Source organism: Xenopus tropicalis, chromosome 3, assembly GCF_000004195.4.
Source record: "Xenopus tropicalis strain Nigerian chromosome 3, UCB_Xtro_10.0, whole genome shotgun sequence".
Lineage (NCBI taxonomy): Eukaryota > Metazoa > Chordata > Amphibia > Anura > Pipidae > Xenopus > Xenopus tropicalis.
The window spans coordinates 135,837,443-135,859,410 of NC_030679.2; the positions used below are offsets into that span (position 1 = coordinate 135,837,443).

Here is a 21,968-nt window from a genome sequence, read left to right on the forward strand (position 1 = left end):
GTTGCGATTTTTTCGTAGCGTTAAAACGTGCGCAAAAAGTTGCGATTTTTTCGTAGTGTTAAAACTTGCGCAAAACATCGCGCCTTTTAAGTTTTAACGCTACGAAAAAAGCGCAACTTTTCGCGCAAGTTTTAACGCTACGAAAAAATCGCAACTTTCGGAATGGCTATGAAAAACTCGCGTTTTTTCGCGCAAATCGTATTGGTAACGAAAAAGTCGCGATCATTTCCGAAAAGTCGTAAAGGCGCCGAAAAAAATCGCAAAAAATACGAAAAAGCCGCAAAATGTTCGTTTTCCAATCGGAATTTTTCCAATTCGGTCGGAATTCGTGTCTTAGTAAATCAGCCCCTTTAACTTATTGAACATTTTTAATGAATAAACATGAGAATAACATGATTTCCTAAAAACCCATTTTTTTCCACTTAAACTACTATATAAACTCGTATTCTGCATAATGTGAACAAAATGTGTGGTTTTTTTTATTTAATTGTAAATGTAATCACTATTTAAAGCACTAGTGGCGTTATTTAATAAGTTTGCCCAGGAGCGGTAACCCATGGCAACCAATCAGCAGGTAGCATTTACTGGTGACCTGTTTAAAAACAAACATCTTCTTGGTTGCTATGGGTTACTGCTCCTGGGCAAACTTAGTGCTTTTTATTACATATGGGGGGTATGTGTGTGTTCCTTTGTATCCTTTTTACTGCAGGTTTTGATTCTATGTAGAAAATATGACGACACAATGTCACAATAGTTATCTCTCCTCCAGCCAAGACTCCACTTTCCTCAATGTCTTGAATGTTTTCATAGTTCTGTTTCTTCACAGGCCGCAGAATGTGCAAGGCATTGTGGGAAATGGAGTCCCTGATGGAGGAAACATTGTCTTTGATTTGAGGATTCAACTTACTTGTCATAGTCCTCCTTACAGTAAAGCTGGCGGTTCCTGTAGTAGCAGGTCCCGGAGAGAATCTGTAGGCAAGCCGCGCACTTTACACAACACTCGTGCCACGATCTGTCATTCACTCTTAGCAGGAATCGATCTGATATGGTGTTGCCACAACCGGCACAGACTTCATTTATTTTGTGATCTGGAATAAAAGAGTTTCAACTCAATGTATTGCCAATGACTAAAAGCAAGTAAACAGTAATAATACAATTTAAAAAATGAATATCTAATGTCTTATCTGCCTTCTCCTGCTATACAGTCCTTCAGGGAAATCTACACCCCAAACAATGTAGGTCTCTATATAAAAATATTGCATAAACAGCTCATATGTTAAACCCTGCTTCATCTAAATAAACCATTTTCATATAAATATACTATTTTAGTACTATGTGCCATTGGGTAATCCTAAATAGAAAACTGCCATTTTAAGAATTAAGGGCCGCCCCCTGGGATCATATGACTCATGGTGCACACAAACAAGCCAAGGCACACATACATGCTAGGCCCCATCAGCCAATGAATGGGCAGAGTTCTGCCTTTTGCTCCCACACTACTTCCTGTTAGGGTGAAGACACACAGAGCTACTTAGTAGCAGCTACTTGTCACCACTTCTAAAAATCCCCTGCCATAGACAATACTGAGAATTGCCTCTTCTAAACCCCATGTAGATACAATTATCAGTAAATGATCAGCATTGTTTATTTCTTTAGCCATGACAAGTAACTGCAACTAGTAGCTCCGTGTGTCTTCACTGTTAGAACTGTATTATTTCCTGTCAGGTGATCTCTGAGGTAACACACATCACAAAATGGTGGCTCAATGGAAAAGATGTAAATGGGGCATTTCCAGTATGGACAGACTGACTGAGACCCAAGTGAATTGTGGGATATATGTCACCCTCAAGGCGACAATGTCCAGTTTGAAAAAATTGCTGGCATCGTTAAAATTATGGTCATACAATGTTGTCTATGGAGCCATTGAATATACTGGGGCCATACATTTGCTGTTGTGTCTTTTGTACCCCTCTATTCTGCAAAGCGCTGTGTAAATTGATGGTGATATATAAATACGGTAATAATAATAATACAAATTTTTTGGAAAGAAAAATACATTTGGTAATACTCTTTGAATGTGACTGTATACAACTCGCAGAATAAGCCCCTTCCTTGCACTAAAGGCTGTTGGGGTTGGGGTTACCCCATGTCTGCTCTGGGGTAACCCAGCTCTTTACTTATTTTCCACATAATCTAGTGAGTCTTCACTATAGATAAATCCAATCTCTTTTTCTTCCGCGGCTCCAATTTCCAGTGTGTGTTTACAACAGGAAATAAAAGCATGTTAAGTTCTATCTGATTTTATCTCTTGCCGTTCATCGCTGGCACTTCTTCAAAGTTAAGTGATGAAGCACTCGAAATGTGGAGGCAGCGAGACTATCCTGTGTACACACACTGCTGCGCCTGACCTTCAGCAAGCCAGCCTTCGCTGCAAACAAAACTACAGTGCCTTATTGACTCTAGATCCTCCGCACTATTAACCTTTTAGAGCCATTGCAATGCGGAGCATCCACTTATAAACCTATCAGCCTGTATTTAATCAGCTTTAAAATGGATGTTTTGGAGCAAAATCAGCTTATTAATTATACAAAGTGGGATTGTTCAACCTATAGACTTGTGCAGATGTATTGTACAATCCTAAATAGCCTCCAACTACTGTTGTAATCTCCCTTTGCTGTACTGTGTACCACTCTTCCTACCTACAACTGCTTCTAAGTAGCGATGAGCGAATCTGTCCCGTTTTGCTTCGGCATAAAATTTGCGAAACGGCTAAAAAATTTGCGAAAGGCATTTGTCGCGTGATTTTTTTTCTCGCCCGCACTTTTTTGATGCGACCGCGCCTAATTTTCACATGACCACGCCCAATTTGACACAACTTTGCCATTTTTTTTTCGCGACCGTGCCCAATTTGACGCGCAACAAAAAACATTCCGCGCGACAAATTTTTATGCAGCGAATTTTCACGGGAAGTTTTGCAGAACAATTCGCCAATGGCGAAATGCAGAAAATCGCTGCAAATCCATGCCTGGTGAAAAAATTCGCTCATCACTACTTGTATGTATGTATATGTATGTATAACTTTATTTATAAAGCGCCACAAGGGTACGCAGCGCTGTACAGTCTTACAGAATACAAAATTACACACAGGGAGGAACAGTGATATAATAAATAAATACAATAAATACATATATGTATATATATATATAAGTGCCATGTGGTAAGAGACACAGTAGGAAGGAGGTCCCTGCCCCGTAGAGCTTACAATCTGAGTGGTTGGGTAACATACAGGCACAAACTGGAAGGTAAGAGTGCCTCAGACTTCTAAGAAAGTCCCCTGTGTTATTTCAAAGGCAGTGCCGGGCGCCCTTGGCAGCCATTTTGCCCGTTGCACAACCTGCTGCCATCCCTCCCACTGCGCTGTGCTAGAGCCAATGGGATTTTTAGAAGGGCTACAATGTGATGAAGTTGTCACATGGTACAGAACATCCATATGGTACATATATTTGGACATACGAGGGGGTAGGAAGTGCACAGAAAGAAGAGATTACTGTCTTACTTATGTGCATATGTGCAGCACACTTCTTCTGACAAGTGTAATACCTTTTCTACCACAGTGCAGGGCCAAATAACACAATTCATAGGAATATGGCATGACTGGAGCAAAGCATACACTAAAGGCCATATTTATTATGCTGTGTAAAAAATGGTGAGAAAATTCGCCACACATCGCCGTAAAATCGGCGTAATTTTTTAATGCATTTTTTTCTTCTACCTGAACTTATGGAAAATAACGGCGTAATATCCGGAGTTCAGACTTTAATTAGTTTTACACAGCATAATAAATACGCCCCTAAATGTTTAGTGCCTAGTATGATATTTTGTTAAGGTTTATGTTCTTTGTTGTTTTTAGTTTACATCGTCAGGAAAAACCCAAAGGGCCAAGAGCCAAGGTCTGCCCGTTGCTCAATTTTGGGATATTGTTAAAGGAGAAGGAAAGTCATTTTGGCATTTTACTGCCAAATAGATTTGCCACGTTAGTGCCACCTAAGACACTATATTTATTCTGCAGAAAGCTTTACCATACCTGAGTAAACCGCCCTAGAAGCTCCATCTGTTTGTTTAAGATAGCAGCTGCCATTTTAGCTTGGTCTCGGTAGTTTCGGTGCTGCAGCTCTAGCCGTTGGTAGCTCGGATCACACATACTGATGGGAGGGGAAGTGAATTCTTATAGGAGGGGGGAGCAGGAGAAGGGAGGATTTTTCTGAGAGTGGAAGTCAGATACCGAAATACATGTGTACACAAAAGAAGGCAAGAAATTCTGTGTTTCTTTTGATAGAGGACTCTTCTGTGAGTGCTTATGGCTGTATTTACATAGACCTTTCTGATAAAGCTTACTTAGTTTTTACCTTTCCTTCTCCTTTAAAAACATGAACAGCTGGAGGGCTCTGTAGACTGTATGTCTGTAACTGACATTCTGGGTTAATGAGATCAACAAGGGTCAGGAAAGTCATTCAGAAATATTACTATTATTAGTTGTAAAACATGACTAAACTGTGTTACAGGACTTCATTGACCAAAGCCATTGCTGTACATGGTAGTGGTGAAGGGGCCTAGTTTTAAGACCTGAATGTTTTTTTGGGGTTTTTTTGCTGCCATTGGTACAACTGGACCTATAAGAAGACAATCCTTAAATGTATCTATAATCTTGATATATGGCTAAATGTTGAACCCCAAAAGTGGGAGCTGAACCCAAAACCGGGGGTTTATACCACTGGAAACATGTCAGTGAGTACCTGCACACATACAAACAAACACAAATGAGCCTTATTCAGGCGCAAATTCACCCAATGTTGATTTACTAACCGAGGCCAAGGAATGGAGAGTGTTCTCGGCAGGACGATGGTGCATCCTCTGTCTTCATGGTAAGGTATTAATTCAAGAAAGTCCCGTAACTAAAAGAAAAATCATTAGAAAAGTTGGAATAATCACTTTGCAGTGCGATTCACGTAAATAAATGTAGTCACTTTGTAATAAAGTAGTGATGCCTTAGTTAGCAGTTTTCATATTTTAGAGCCATTTGATTTTGTACAGTATGGGAATCTATGGGAGATGGACTTCTGGTAATTCGGAGCTTTCTTGATACTGGGTTTCAGGAAATAGGACCCATTATCCAGAATCCAGAAAGCTCCGAATTACAGGAAGGCCATCTCCCATAGACTCCATTATAATCAAATAATTAAAATTTTTAAAAATAATTTTCTTTTTTCTATAATAAAACAGTACCTGTACTTGATCCCAACTAAGATATAATTACCCCTTATTGGGGCAGAACAGCCCTATTGGGTTTATTTCATGGTTAAATGATTCCCTTTTCTCTGTAATAATAAAACAGTACCTATACTTGATCCCAACTAAGATATAATTACCCCTTATTGGGGCAGAACAGTCCTATTGGGTTTATTTCATGGTTAAATGATTCCCTTTTCTATGTAATAATAAAACAGTACCTGTACTTGATCCCAACTAAGATATAATTACCCCTTATTGGGGCAGAACAGCCCTATTGGGTTTATTTCATGGTTAAATGATTCCCTTTTCTCTGTAATAATAAAACAGTACCTGTACTTGATCCCAACTAAGATATAATTACCCCTTATTGGGGCAGAACAGCCCTATTGGGTTTATTTCATGATTAAATTATTCCCTTTTCTCTGTAATAATAAAACAGTACCTGTACTTGATCCCAACTAAGATATAATTACCCCTTATTGGGGCAGAACAGTCCTATTGGGTTTATTTAATGGTTAAATGATTCCCTTTTCTCTGTAATAATAAAACAGTACCTGTACTTGATCCCAACTAAGATATAATTACCCCTTATTGGGGGCAGAACAGCCCTATTGGGTTTATTTCATGATTACATTATTCCCTTTTCTCTGTAATAATAAAACAGTACCTGTACTTGATCCCAACTAAGAAATAATTACCCCTTATTGGGGGCAGAACAGCCCTATTGGGTTTATTTAATGGTTAAATGATTCCCTTTTCTCTGTAATAATAAAACAGTACCTGTACTTGATCCCAACTAAGATATAATTACCCCTTATTGGGGGCAAAACAGTCCTCTTGGGTTTATTTCATGTTTAAATTATTTTTAGCAGACTTAAGGTATGGTGATCCAAATTACGGAAAGACCCCTTATCTGGAAAACCTCAGGTACCAAGCATTCCCATTCCTGTACCACAACTCAGGCAGTTCTTCCACCTACAACTGTCCCTTTTGAACCTAGGCCAGTGTCTAAGTTACTACCTCTAGGTCTCGCTGAACAGGGTCAAGGGACTTCCATAAGGACAAGCAAGAGAGGCAATTGTACACTGGGGAGAGCAGAACCTGGTAAATATAGAAATTGTGCCCTGCAGCTGTGATATTTATTTAAGAGAGAAATTATATATATTGCTTATAAATGGGATCTATTCCTTACATTTCATGTTGAACATGTAGGATCTTTCTAAAAGGCACGTAAGACAGCAATAAGAAGTGTCAATAGAGATTGCAAGTAAGTCAAATGGAGGAAGGAAATGGCTAGGTGTAGCAGAGATTTGAAGCTCTATCATTTCACTGAAAATGTCTATCCAAGAGACACATAAAGAGCTGTATTTAGGATGCACATATTGGTGCCTGCCATGGACTCCAAACACAATGGGAACTTGCAGAACAGCAGTTGTAATAGGAATGGTTGGGGCCAGCATATAAAGTAGGGCAATATAGTAACAGTAGGGCAATATAGTAACAGCAGGGCAATATAGTAACAGTAGGGCAATATAGTAACAGTAGGGCAATATAGTAACAGTAGGGCAATATAGTAACAGTAGGGCAATATGGTGACAGCTACTTTACATCAATGTAGCCCTTCCACTGGGATTGCAGCACAGCTCAAAGGAACCACACCACCTAAGCCTTTAGAGCAGAAAATGTACCAATCAGTTTCTGCCACCACTAAACCCAGCCCGGTACTCATGACTGGGGGTCTCCTAACACTCGAGAAGTCCTTAGAAACAATGGGATCCTCATTAGGTGCCTGGGAAGCCTTGCGCATCAGCTTTGAGTCATGATATGAACTGAGCATCATTCTCTGTCTAACAATATGGATTTTAAACCTGATTACATGCACCCAATATCGGCACTGTTCTATTATGCCGTCGTCACATTTGGGTGACCTTTTCAAAAACAATAAAGCTGAGGAATTCTAGGACTCGTTTTGTATTGCCTGTATTTATGGTCTTACAGGAGAAAAATAAATTGCTACATTCAATCATATCTTGTTCTCCTGCTCCCTCTTTATTCTTAGCTTTTACCACTTCCCTTTGTCCCCTTTCCCCCATTTCCCTCTTTATTATACATGTTCACTCCACCCCTTCCTCAATTAGTCTTTTGTTTTTTAGTTTTTTTCTGGTTCCAAGCTTTATTAGCCCTGCTCCTATAAACAAAGGAACAATCCCAAAGCCCAGTGTGAGAAGTGCCTGGAGGTAACTTTACAGCCTGCGAATAGAATCTGCTTTAGAGGTGACAGACTGATTTCAGCCAGAAAATGCACATATATTCTGTACACTATTCCCATCAGGAACCTTCTATTTAAGTCAATAATAGGCTGGATGCTGGTGGGGAATGCACCCCATTTTTTGGGGGCCCAAGGTAGGAATATCTAACTCATGGGCAGGGTCAGACTGGGGGGTGCAGAACCCACCAGGCAGGGTCGGACTGGGGGGGTGCAGAACCCACCAGGCAGGGTCGGACTGGGGGGTGCAGAACCCACCGGGCAGGGTCGGACTGGGGGATGCTGGGCCCACCGGGGCTCCCGCCCCAGGGGCCCTGCAGGTGCCCCAGCCAGCCGTGTCCCCTACCCCCCCAGGGGCCCCCCTAACCCCCCCGCAGGGCCCCCACCTGACGTCCTCCCCATGCGTGTATAAATTGAACACGTCAGGGGAGAAACAGTCAGAAGGGGGAGCGCCGGCAAGGGTCAGACTTGGCCGCAGGGGCCCACCGGGATTTTTCCCGGTGTCCCAGCGGCCCAGTCTGACCCTGCCACCGGGGCTACTACACCCCCACCCACTTCCTCCGGCCGCATCTCCTGCCGGTCGTGCACACCTAACCCCCCCCGCAGGGGCCCCTGTCCGACATGCTCCCCTGAACACGCGTATGTGAATAGCGGCAGGGAAGGACATCAGAGGCCAGAGGAGGTGGCAATAGGGTCGGGTCTGGGCCGCTGGGGCCCACCGGGTATTTTCCTGTTGTCCCGGCAGCCCAGTCCGACCCTGCTCATGGGCCCCAAAACTCCAATGTCCATCAAACCAGCATTGGTTTCCTTTGAACAGGGCCGGAACTAGGGGTAGGCAGCCTTGGGTGCAACAATTAGGGGGCGCCAAGCAGGAACCTCTCCTGTCTACCCCTAGCCTGTGCTCCCTTCTCATTGCCCCCACCAGTCATCATTACACAGTGGGGACAATGAGAAAAAGGGTTGCCTAGGTCAGCTTGGTCCATCCCTGTCTATAAATCCTGAAGGCAGTAGTTTAGATTAGCAAGCAGAAGGCAACCTCCCTGTTCCGAGAGATCTAAATTTAGGGATGCCAATGATATTACATAAGGATCATGGCCATGGGAAATTCCAATCAGCCTTAGAACAAATGGTTTCATGTTAAAATCAACACAACATATGTTAATTAATTATGAGTCCACAATAATGTTATATTTAGGCCCCAAGAGTAGCTAATTGTATTTACGTGTTCCCAACTGCACTTTGTAATCATACGACCATAATTCCTATCCTATGGACCAGGCACCCAAAACGGGGTCCCAGGCTGATCAGGACGAGACTCCGTATTTCCCCTCAATAATGTGAAATTTCTTACTACAACAGTAAATAGGAAATAATATAAGGTACATAAGTGGTTCTAAATCAATTTGATGGTGGTTAATCTGATTCCACAACTGAATTGGGGGTCCCCTGAGAAAAGGAATACCCAACACTGCCATTAGGGAACAAAAGTGAACCGACCGGATTATTATGAACTGTTTGATGTTACAGTTGGGGCTCAGTCTGCACTTTGGGGTTCCTTTGTATTTTAGGATCGTTGAAAAGACATTTACTGCTGGAAACCATATTAAATACAAACGAAAAAAAATTGTTTTTTTAAAAAAGGGGCTTTTATGGTCTGTTAAAATTGATAATCAGTCAGCTAAGGGCTATTCTTCCCCATAGTGTTCTGAAATTAAACGAAACAATTACTTTCAATTTTGTCTTTAGTACACTATTTTTTTTACATCCACGGTCTATAGAAGAGTTCTTATTAGATCACCGTGGCACAAGATGCAAATAGGAACCCTGCAGGAATAAATTATATTTTCCAGTAAGCCTGTTTAATCTGCATATTTATATTTATTAATACAAGCTGGCAAATGTCCTTCTCTGCAGATGTAAAAAAAAAAAAAAAGAATTTTCTTCCCTAGTGAAACAGTTCCCCCAAGGGTGAAATTATTATTTTTTAAAAAAAAGCAAAAGGCACGCTCACCTTTTAATGATAACTTTTGAATGAAGCACTTCATAGACCCGTTCCTTTGTTGTAACATAAACCCTCGCGCTGTTACTCGCTTCCTATTGCTCATTGCTTGTATATTGGGTGCTCAGCTCACTGTGTTCCAAGCAGTAAGACAAGGCAAGCACTCCAGCTAATGTTTCCCTTTGCACCCCAATAAAGGCAGCGGTCCCCCAAAACTCTTTGCACCTATTGCACCATTATTTTAAGCAATAAAATTTAAGAAATGTGGGTGCCCCGGGGAAGCTGGAGTGCAATGGGTATATTTATTATGTTCTAATGTGTGATAACTATTACAAATGGAATGTTACACACTGCAAACATATTTAGTAAACTTCATTGAGATGACTTGCTAATGATTTGATTTCCCAACCATTTAGTAAGAGCCCAGTAAGACATATAGCAGAAGCTTTCCCATTCATGTCTCCTCCATTATATATAATACAGGTATGGGATCCCTTATCCGGAAACCCGTTATCCAGAAAGCTCTGAATTACGGAAAGCCTGTCTCCCATAGACTCCATTATAATCAAATAATTGAGAATTTTAAAACTGATTTCCTTTTTCTCTGTAATAATAAAACAGTACCTGTACTTGATCCCAACTAAGATATAATTACCCCTTATTGGGGGCAGAACAGCCCTATTGGGTTTATTTAATGGTTAAATGATTCCCTTTTCTCTGTAATAATAAAACAGTACCTGTACTTGATCCCAACTAAGATATAATTACCCCTTATTGGGGACAGAACAGCCCTATTGGGTTTATTTAATGGTTAAATGATTCCCTTTTCTCTGTAATAATAAAACAGTACCTGTACTTGATCCCAACTAAGATATAAATAATCCCTATTGGATGCAAAATAATCCTTTTGGGTTTAAATGATGTTTTATTGATTTTTTAGTAGAGTTAAGGTATAGAGATCCAAATTACGGAAAGACCCCTTATCCGGAATACCCTTGGTCCTGAGCAATCTGGATAACGGGTCCTATACCTGTATATATATATTATAATATATATAATAATAATATATATAATATATATATAATATATATATAATAATAATAATAATATATATATATAATAATAATATATATATATATATATATATATATAATATAATATGTATTATATATATATATAATAATAATATATAATATATATATATAATATATATATTATATTATATATATACATTATATATATATATATTAGCTTGATAAACTATTTTTTTTTTTTCGATAACTAGGGATCTGCACCCAAAAATAGTTTGTTTTTTTGTCTAATGAAAGAAAATGTAGTTGTTAAGAGCTTTCTTTTATAGACACGAGCGAACAGAGAGAGACAAACGAATATTGCTTTCAATAGCATAATAATTGAAACTATTTCATTAAGGCTGCCCAGAATTAACATTTCTTTAATTATGCAACATTGGGTGGAGGAAATAATTATTATTATTTATATACAGTTATGGGATCCACTATACATAAAACTGTTATCCAGAAAGCTCCAAATTAGAGGAAGGCCATCTCCCATAGACTTTATTTTAATCAAATAATTCAGATTTTAAAATTGTTCCCTTTTCTCTGTAATAATAAAACAGTACCTGTACTTGATCCCAACTAAGATATAATTACCCCTTATTGGGGGCAGAACAGCCCTATTGGGTTTATTTAATGGTTAAATGATTCCCTTTTCTCTGTAATAATAAAACAGTACCTGTACTTGATCCCAACTAAGATATAATTACCCCTTATTGGGGGCAGAACAGCCCTATTGGGTTTATTTAATGGTTAAATGATTCCCTTTTCTCTGTAATAATAAAACAGTACCTGTACTTGATCCCAACTAAGATATAATTACCCCTTATTGGGGCAGAACAGCCCTATTGGGTTTATTTAATGGTTAAATGATTCCCTTTTCTCTGTAATAATAAAACAGTACCTGTACTTGATCCCAACTAAGATATAATTACCCCTTATTGGGGCAGAACAGCCCTATTGGGTTTATTTAATGGTTAAATGATTCCCTTTTCTCTGTAATAATAAAACAGTACCTGTACTTGATCCCAACTAAGATATAATTACCCCTTATTGGGGGCAGAACAGCCCTATTGGGTTTATTTAATGGTTAAATGATTCCCTTTTCTCTGTAATAATAAAACAGTACCTGTACTTGATCCCAACTAAGATATAATTACCCCTTATTGGGGGCAGAACAGCCCTATTGGGTTTATTTAATGGTTAAATGATTCCCTTTTCTCTGTAATAATAAAACAGTACCTGTACTTGATCCCAACTAAGATATAATTACCCCTTATTGGCTGCAGAACAGCCCTATTGGGTTTATTTCATGGTTAAATGATTCCCTTTTCTCTGTAATAATAAAACAGTACCTGTACTTGATCCCAACTAAGATATAATTACCCCTTATTGGGGGCAGAACAGCCCTATTGGGTTTATTTAATGGTTAAATGATTCCCTTTTCTCTGTAATAATAAAACAGTACCTGTACTTGATCCCAACTAAGATATAATTACCCCTTATTGGGGGCAGAACAGCCCTATTGGGTTTATTTCATGGTTAAATGATTCCCTTTTCTCTGTAATAATAAAACAGTACCTGTACTTGATCCCAACTAAGATATAATTACCCCTTATTGGGGCAGAACAGCCCTATTGGGTTTATTTCATGGTTAAATGATTCCCTTTTGGTTTTCCCACCACTAATCCTGTATTCACTGTTACCACCGATCATACTGCTTGATACGTGCTACATAAATTAAATAGTTACAATTATCCCAGCACGGCCCAGAATTCAGTGTATCTTTAATAAGTATATTTGCATAAAAATAATTAGACTAATAATGTAGCAGGTGGAAATGACAAACTCCGAACCTGGAAAAATGGTGTTTTCTTGTAAATTAGTTTTAAAAATATATATTCATACGATTGTAATAAAAACTGAAAAATTATATTATAGGTTATTTTTGGATCTCAGGGTTTAAAATTGAACTTACTCATGTTCCAAATAATGGTCAGGAGTTAGCAATTGTATGATTATTACTATTGTCGTATTTATTATACGGATTTATTAAGCGCCGGTATATTCCTCGGTGCTGTATAACTGATAGCAGAGGTTATGAGGGCCCTGTTCAAAAGATCTTACAATCTAAAAGGAGAAAAAAGTGTTTTATCAGGAATGACTTGATTGAATTGTATGGCACACATCTATATACAGGTATGGGACCCGTTATTCAGAATGCTTGGGACCTGGGGTGTTCCAGAAAAGGGGTCTTTTGGTAATTCAGATCTCCTACGACTAGGTCTGCTAAAAACATTATTTAAACAGTAATAAAACCCAATAGGGCTGTTCTGCCCCCAATAAGGGGTAATTATATCTTAGTTGGGATCAAGTACAGGTACTGTTTTATTATTACAGAGAAAGGGGAATCATTTAACCATTAAATAAACCCTATAGGACTGTTCTGCCCCAATAAGGGGTAATTATATCTTAGTTGGGATCAAGTACAGGTACTGTTTTATTATTACAGAGAAAAGGGAATCATTTAACCATGAAATAAACCCAATAGGGCTGTTCTGCCCCCCAATAAGGGGTAATTATATCTTAGTTGGGATCAAGTACAGGTACTGTTTTATTATTACAGAGAAAAGGGAATCATTTTTAAAAATGTGAATTATTTGATTAAAATGGACTCTATGGGAGATGGCCTTCCCTTAATTCAGAACTTTCTGGATAATGGGTTTCTAGATAAGGGGTCCGATTCCTATCTTATAAAATTCTACTAAGGATTTCTCTAGAACAGCAGGATCTACTAATTCACGTTTGGTGGGAGTTTACTATACAATAATAATCTTACCAAAGAAAGGTCTGTGGAGATGCTTCACATCTCAGCTATTCCTGACCCTTTAGCTAGACAGTTCAGAATAGCCCTTCCCCTTAACAAATACATATTGTATTGCATAAACAATTAAAAAGCAACTTCTTCCATTTATTTTCAGCGTAACACTTCTACCTTGGCTACATAGAGAATTGCATTAAACATATATATATATATATATATATATATACACCCACACATTCATTACAGAGCGCAAACTAATTATTAAACTAATATAGTTTATGTGTGCAAATAAATAGGTTTAGCTTTATTTTATTTTCTATTTTTGATTGCGATTACCTCTTGAAATGCAGCCCTACATGCTAAAATACTCTGTAATATAGTATTAAAAATAAGAATGATATTTATATTGTAGAACTGCGAACTATCCCTCTTTGAAGAAGAAAGGTCTTGAAATAGTTTGTCCTTACTTTTGTCTCAGGGGCATATTTATCAGAGTTAAGGCAGACTTCACCCCCAGTTATCTATTCAGTTATAAGGGGTTTGTAGGGGGCATTATTTATTAAAAAATAGACTCTATGGTCCTAAAACCTATACATGTGAGTAAAGGGCTATGAAATGTTCCCTATAGAGAGCTGTGATTTTATCCTTCCATAAACATGACCTTTAATTCCCTATTCATGGTGATCTTATTGTACAGCGCTGCGGAATATGTTGGCGCTTTATAAATAAATGTTAATAATAATAATATTTATCTGACCTTATTATTATTATTATTCAGAAAAATAATAAAGTCCTTTATGTGCCAAACCGAAATTCCAATTCAGCGAATTATCATAATTATTTTTGCTTTAAAACTCCAGAGATGATGGAAAATAAAAGAGCAAATTATCCATTTTGGGAAAAAGTATCCTGATTCCAAATGATTAGATCACTGAGCCAGTTTTCAGATGTTTAACCGTTTATAAATACATGACCTTTGCTAAAATGATTAACAGCTGAGGCATCTTTTGGTAAAGAGGATAGAGATTATAAATAAAAGGGGGTCATTTCCTTCCCCAAAATCTTGTCACTAACAAATCAAACACTGTATGACACATATATAAATATATATAAATAATTGTATATACAATATACAATTAAACTTTTGTTACAAAAGACCTAACAGCGGGTGGAACAATACTGTAACCTTCCCAGCAGTTCAAGAATTGTTTTTTCGTTAAATTTAATTGTTGCTTCTTTTATTGTTGTAGTTTTTATATAAAAAGATTGTTATTTTGATTATTATTGCTGTAACAAATGCTATCTTCTTTTAGCAGCCGCGTTGTGCAGCAGGACCTTAATAGAATATATATCTATTCATGTAATTATAAAACCACAATATTTATACCATTTTATTGTTATATTTTTATATGGAGGCTAAATCAATAAATGGACAGACAGACTGAAAAATTAACGGACAGCTAGATAGATATACAACAGAAATATAGATAGAGTTACATCATAACATAGGTAAACCGGAAGTCCGTTATCCAGAAAGCTCCGAATTACGGGAAGGCCATCTCCATAGACTCCATTATAATCAAATAATTTGAATTTAAAAATAATTTCCCTTTTCTCTGTAATAATAAAATAGTACCTGTACTTGATCCCAACTAAGATATAATTACCCCTTATTGGGGGCAGAACAGCCCTATTGGGTTTATTTAATGGTTAAATGATTCCCTTTTCTCTGTAATAATAAAACAAAATAATAAAACAATACCTGTACTTGATCCCAACTAAGGTATAATTACCCCTTATTGGGGGCAGAACAGCCCTATTGGGTTTATTTAATGGTTAAATGATTCCCTTTTCTCTGTAATAATAAAACAGTACCTGTACTTGATCCCAACTAAGATATAATTACCCCTTATTGGGGGCAGAACAGCCCTATTGGGTTTATTTAATGGTTAAATGATTCCCTTTTCTCTGTAATAATAAAACAGTACCTGTATTTGATCCCAACTAAGATATAATTACCCCTTATTGGGGCAGAACAGCCCTATTGGGTTTATTTAATATTTACATGATTTTTAGTATAAATCCCGAGAATTCTGTTTAAGAGGTCCCATACCTGAATTATTAGCTTCCAAAATTATCAGCCACAATAAAGAAAGAAACAACTAATACATATATCAAAATACTTGCCCTTTAACATTATTCATTTCATACAATTTCCCTCTTACATTTTTATTCTATGCCCATAAATGATTATATTTAAAAATCCCGATCTCATAGAAATGAATTACGTAATTCTGTTACATAAGATTTATGGAGCAGAACGTCTTGTTAGCAAACGCAAAATATCCAGCGCAGAAATACGGTGACAACAACATAATGCCAAGCTACTCAGACGCACAGTCCTAATGGCCTAAGGGTGTAACAACAATTCATAAAAATGACCAAAGCAGGACTCCATAACACTGTTTAGTGTGTAAGTTTTGGAGTACTTGAGAATTTTTATGGGGAACTGTAGTAATGCTAAATATGCCCCATAAACTTGTTATCCCAGCGTATGCGTGTATACATGATACAAATACGTGTATGTTGCTTATAATGGTCCTAAAAATGCTTACAGATTAGGTTTTACTCTTCCGCTTACTTCAAATTCACACAAACACACACTCACACTCACAAGTCCTTTATTTAGACTGTAGGGAAATCGTTAATTTCACTTTAATAAAACCCCATCCAGTTAGTTCTTACCTGAAAGTGAATCTCACCTGGACACCGAGAAAACTTTGAAGATGATGCCCAGCTCCTTGTTAATGGTCATAGGTTCTACTTTGCTGAATACTTAGCATTCCTTCCCCAATGCAGGACTGTACACCGGTTCATCATAAGAAGTTGCAGCATCCATCATCTGCCTCTGTCTTGTGAAACACACGGAGAAGGGAAGGAGAGGGGAGGGGAGGAAGAGAGTAGGAGGACAGCTTTTTCTCCGGGTAAAATCTGAAGTCTCTCTAACTGCAGCTGTGTGGGCATTAGAAGGTTAATTACAAGTAAGGTAGATAGGTTTACTGTGAGTATAGATAGTGGGTATTGGCATTTTAATTACCAAAGTACCTAGGTAAATATTGGTAAATAGATAGATGATGATGATGATAGATAGATAGATAATGATGATGATGATAGATAGATAGATAGATAGATAGATAGATAGATGATGATGATGATGATGATAGATAGATAGATAGATGATGATGATGATGATAGATAGATACATAGATAGATAGATAGATAGATAATAGATAGATAGATAGATAGATAGATAGATAGATAGATAGAAGATAGATAGATAGATAGATAGATAGATGATGATGATGATGATGATGATAGATAGATAGATAGATAGATAGATAGATGATAGATAGATAATAGATAGATAGATAGATGATAGATAGATAATAGATAGATAGATAGATAGATAGATAGATAGATAGATAGATAGATAGAAGATAGATAGATAGATAGATAGATAGATAATGATGATGATGATGATAGATAGATACATAGATAGATAGATAGATAATAGATAGATAGATGATGATGAAGATAGATAGATAGATAGATAGATAGATGATGATGATGATGATGATGATGATGATGATGATGATAGATAGATAGATAGATAGATAGATAGATGATAGATAGATAATAGATAGATAGAAGATAGATAGATAGACAGATCATAGATAAATAGATAGATGATTGACAGATTAAATTTCACAAGTTTTTCTTATAGTGGAGGAAACCAACGCAATTAAAGAGAGAACTTCCTTGCAAAAAGAGAAAATAAATTCCTTGTATATAGTACCTTGGTCAGAATCAAATTTGGATAGATATATAAAGATGCACAGACAGAAATATTGTAAATAGATAGATGATAGATATATAGATAGATAGATAGATAGATAAACATATACATAGATAATAGATAGATGATAGATAGATAGATAGATAGATAAATGTATACATAGATAATAGAGAGATATATAGATAAACGTATACATAGATAATAGATAGATACATAGATAAATAGATAGATAGATAATAGATAGATACATACATAGACAATAGATTGATAGTTAGATAGATAGATAATAGATAGATAAATGATAGATAGATAGATAGATAAATAGATAGATAGATAGATAGATAGATAGATAGATAGACAGACAGACAGACAGACAGACAGATAGATAGATAGATAAATAGATAATAGATAGATAATAGATAGATCGATAGATAGATAGATAGATAGATAGATTGATTGATTGATTTATTGATTGATAGATAAGATAGATAAATAGACAATAGATTGATAGATAGATAGATAGATAGATAGATACACAGATAGATAATAGATAGATAGATAGATGATAGATAGATAGATGATAGATAGTTAGATAGATAGATACACAGATAGATAATAGATTGATAGATGATAGATAGATAGATAGATAGATAGATAGATAGATAGATAGATAGATAGATAGATAGATAGATAGATAGATACACAGATAGATAATAGATTGATAGATGATAGATAGATGATAGATAGATAGATAGATAGATAGATAGATAGATAGATGATAGATAGATGATAGATAGATGATAGATAGATACACAGATAGATAATAGATAGATAGATAGATAGATAGATAGGTAGATAGATTTAATCTGAGAACTGTACTGTGCTAAAACTGACAGTTACTAAAATTCCTCCTTTCTGCACTATTAGGGCTATTTCAGTGGCCCTGAGGCTTCCTATTCATTTTTGGGGAGTGAGATGCGTCGGTACCAGCGCTAATATATCTGCACATTCAGGCGAATGAGACACAGCAGACACAGCCACAGTGGTTTCCGACCTTCAATTGTAAGCTCTATTGGGCCAGGAGCTAATGTGAATGGTGTATCTTTAAATCCTTCAGTGTAATAAAAAAAAAAAAAAAAAGCAATTTATACTGTACAGGACACAGACAGTTCCCTTCCAGTTACCTGCTTTATTAAATTCTGAGAGATGTAGTTCAGCAAGACCTAGAGGGCCCTCGCTGTTCTACTGCCAAAACTAATAAAGAGCAGAAGGAGAGAATATAGATTCCTGTTCTCGAGGATTTCCAGTTTAATATTCCAAGGAAATCTCTGGGGGAGGAAAGCCTGGCGCAGAGGCATCATTCCAAGCTATCAATATAGAAGCCTGGAATGATAGGTACAGTTATATTTCTGATTCTCTCCCATTCACATCGGCTTCCTCCTCTGCTGGATATAAATGCCCCCCTTATTTAATATACAGAGTAATGGGGCATTCCGTGCCAGATCTTGATATTATCCAAGATATTTCCAACCCAGTCTGCGATGATATAGAGAAACAGTAGCCCAGTGTGTACATAGCACCCTGACTTAGCTGCTCCAAGCTGCCTTCATCTCCTTCTGCCCTTGGAAAACATCCTTAACCTCTCTCTATCTAATCTTAGATTGTAAGCTCTTGGGCATTGAAAAACATATGTAATTTTTTATAAATCTGTATAAAAATGCACAGGTAATCACAAAACACTATTTCCTAGAAATTAAGGAAGAAGAAAAGGCTAAATAAAGTTTATCTCAAGCCGCAGGCATATTTTCAGTTCTCCCCATATGTCTCCCGTTCAGATGATCAGAAGCCACATAGGAAAAAAAAACGCTGAGCTCTGTAAAGAAAGTTCCCATAATGCCTCACTCCTGCACCAAGACCGGTGTACATGCTCAGTGTGTAAGACTATGAGAAAGCTTCCTGCTGATTGGCACAGCTCACACATTCCTAAGGGGGGGGGAGTTCCTAGCATTCTTGAGGGAGGGGAGAGCAGGAGAGAGGAGAGAGCTGCGTGTCTCTGGCACAGGAAAACAAAGAGACAACAAATCCTGTATCTTTTGACAGAGGACAGCGTTTCTGTGAGTGCTTATGGCTGTATTTACATAGACCTTTCTGATAAAGCTTACTGAGTGTTTACGTTTCCTTCTCCTTTAATGCACTGCCTATTGTAACACAATGTTCTTGGTGGTTTATTCCCACACTCCAAAACAGCATTGAACTGGGCCGGTGGGGAACCCAGAAAAAAAGTGCTTATGGGGCTCACCATGCTGGTGCTCTACCTCCCATCGTGGCCACCATGAGGAAGTGTTGAATGCGTGGGGGGGAAGGGGTACATGAAAGTGTAGCAGCTCCCTACTTGGGTGGGGGAATCCAGACAGCAGCCCCAGTAGGCCCCGGACACCCTATTTCAGGGATCCCCAACCTTTTATATCCTTGAGCCACGTTCAAATGAAAAAAGTGTTGGGGAGCAACACAAGCATGGAAAACGTTTCTGGTGGTGCAAATAAGAGCTATAATTGGCTACTTAATAGCCCCTATGTGGACTGGTAGCCTACAGGAGGCTCTGTTTGGCTTTACACTGGGTTTTATGCAACCAACACTTGCCTCCTAACCAGAAATTTAAAAATAAGCACCTACTCTGAGGCCTCTGGGAGCAACATCCAAGGGGTTGGGGAGCAACATGTTGTTCCTGGGCCACTGGTTGGGGCTCACTGGCCTAGTTCAACACTGCTCCAATAACATACAGGCAGGTTAATTGGCTCCTGATAGATGTGACCAGTGGGTGAGATAGTGGGTTAGATTGTGAGCTCCACTGGGATGTTGGTGCTACATAAATAATAATAATGTCAAGTTCCATCCCATTCACTTTGCTACTCCAGCTTTATTTCAGTCTCTCCAGCTCTAGATAAATCCTCCCTTGGGCAGACATTGAAATTCTTCCCTTTTACTTCTTTCATTCTCTTACTAACAGCGGAGGAAGATTTTTTTTCTTTTTAGCAGTGGTGTAAATACAATCTCCATATTGAGAAACAGAAACGATGTGCTGCTACCGAGCGGCTCAGCAGTGTTGTCACTTTTGTTCCCAACATCCATCTGCCTATTTAGCAAGCAGTGTGTGTATGGCGGAGGCCAAGCTATGAAATTGGGCTACTGCACATGTTCCTAACTGAGATCTATGATAGGAATGGAAGTCACGTGGCCCAAGATGGGGGTGTGGACGTGAAATGGGCCACAGTTGAATTGGTGCAAGTGCGCCTAATATGGTTGGGGGTGAAGGATCTGCGCACAGGCACTAAAACAAAAACATTTCCAGGAGGTTTTACTTTCTCTTTAACAGGAGACAACACCTACTAGATATATGTGGTGCTGCATTCATTAACTGAGAGATGAGAAATTGACTGAAATTTTAGGTGATAAAGTATGTGTTCTACTAAATCGGCCCTTAATAGGGGCAGGGAACCTTTTCTCTGAAAGGCCCAGTCATTAGTACAAGGCACAGGTACAGCTGAGAGTCACCTGATGGCAGATTAATAGGATTTGGAGGAGGAGCTAAGGGTGCAGTCATTAGTACGAGGCACAGGTACAGCTGAGAGTCACCTGATGGCAGATTGATAGGATTTGGAGGAGGAGCTAAAGGCCCGGTCATTAGTACAAGGCACAGGTACAGCTGAGAGTCACCTGATGGCAGATTGATAGGATTTGGAGGAGGAGCTAAAGGCCCGGTCATTAGTACGAGGCACAGGTACAGCTGAGAGTCACCTGATGGCAGATTGATAGGATTTGGAGGAGGAGCTAAAGGCCCGGTCATTAGTACAAGGCACAGGTACAGCTGAGAGTCACCTGATGGCAGATTGATAGGATTTGGAGGAGGAGCTAAGGGCGCAGTCATTAGTACAAGGCACAGGTACAGCTGAGAGTCACCTGATGGCAGATTGATAGGATTTGGAGGAGGAGCTAAGGGCGCAGTCATTAGTACGAGGCACAGGTACAGCTGAGAGTCACCTGATGGCAGATTGATAGGATTTGGAGGAGGAGCTAAGGGCGCAGTCATTAGTACGAGGCACAGGTACAGCTGAGAGTCACCTGATGGCAGATTGATAGGATTTGGAGGAGGAGCTAAGGGCGTGGTCATTAGTACGAGGCACAGGTACAGCTGAGAGTCACCTAATGGCAGATTGCGCACTCAGGGAATGGAGTCGGACAGGTGGTGGGAGCCCCTGTGAGGGGGGTGAAGGCAGCAAGGGCCATTGGGGGGTGCAGGGGCCCCTGAGGCAGAAGCCCCAGTGGGCCCTGCACCCCCCAGTTTGACCCTGAACAGGGGTAAGTGTGGGCTGGATGGTAGTGCAGACCTAGGGCACACAATATGTTAAATCCGGCCCTGACTCCCTGATGGCCCAGCCCTAATAACATTCTGCCCTGAGATAACATTAATTAATAGACTGTTCAATCTGTGCTTTTAGTTCTAATTTAAAGACCCATCTAGCCAGCCCAACTCTCCAAGCCCTGTATTAAAAATAAATGAATGTTGGTAAAGTAGAAATTAAAATATTAAATAGTTGTTTTATATTTTTTAAAAACCTATCGGGGATGTGTATTCTATGGCCCTCCAGCTAAAGCCGTAT

The 21,968-nt window shown here is 38.5% G+C and overlaps 1 protein-coding gene across 1 annotated transcript in view; it reads right to left on the bottom strand.

The window, feature by feature from the left end:
* The window catches only part of lmx1b.2 (LIM homeobox transcription factor 1, beta, gene 2), a 34,496-nt gene extending 21,641 nt beyond the window's left edge, over nt 1–12,855 (bottom strand). The window contains exons 1-3 of the mRNA XM_031899374.1: nt 12,609–12,855; nt 4,864–4,952; nt 908–1,088 (exon numbers count right to left, since the gene is read on the bottom strand). Coding sequence (XP_031755234.1) covers nt 908–1,088; nt 4,864–4,921 — 239 coding nt within the window. The 5' untranslated portion in view covers nt 4,922–4,952; nt 12,609–12,855. The remainder of the gene's footprint in view (nt 1–907; nt 1,089–4,863; nt 4,953–12,608) is intronic.
* Between the last annotated feature and the right edge of the window lie 9,113 nt (nt 12,856–21,968).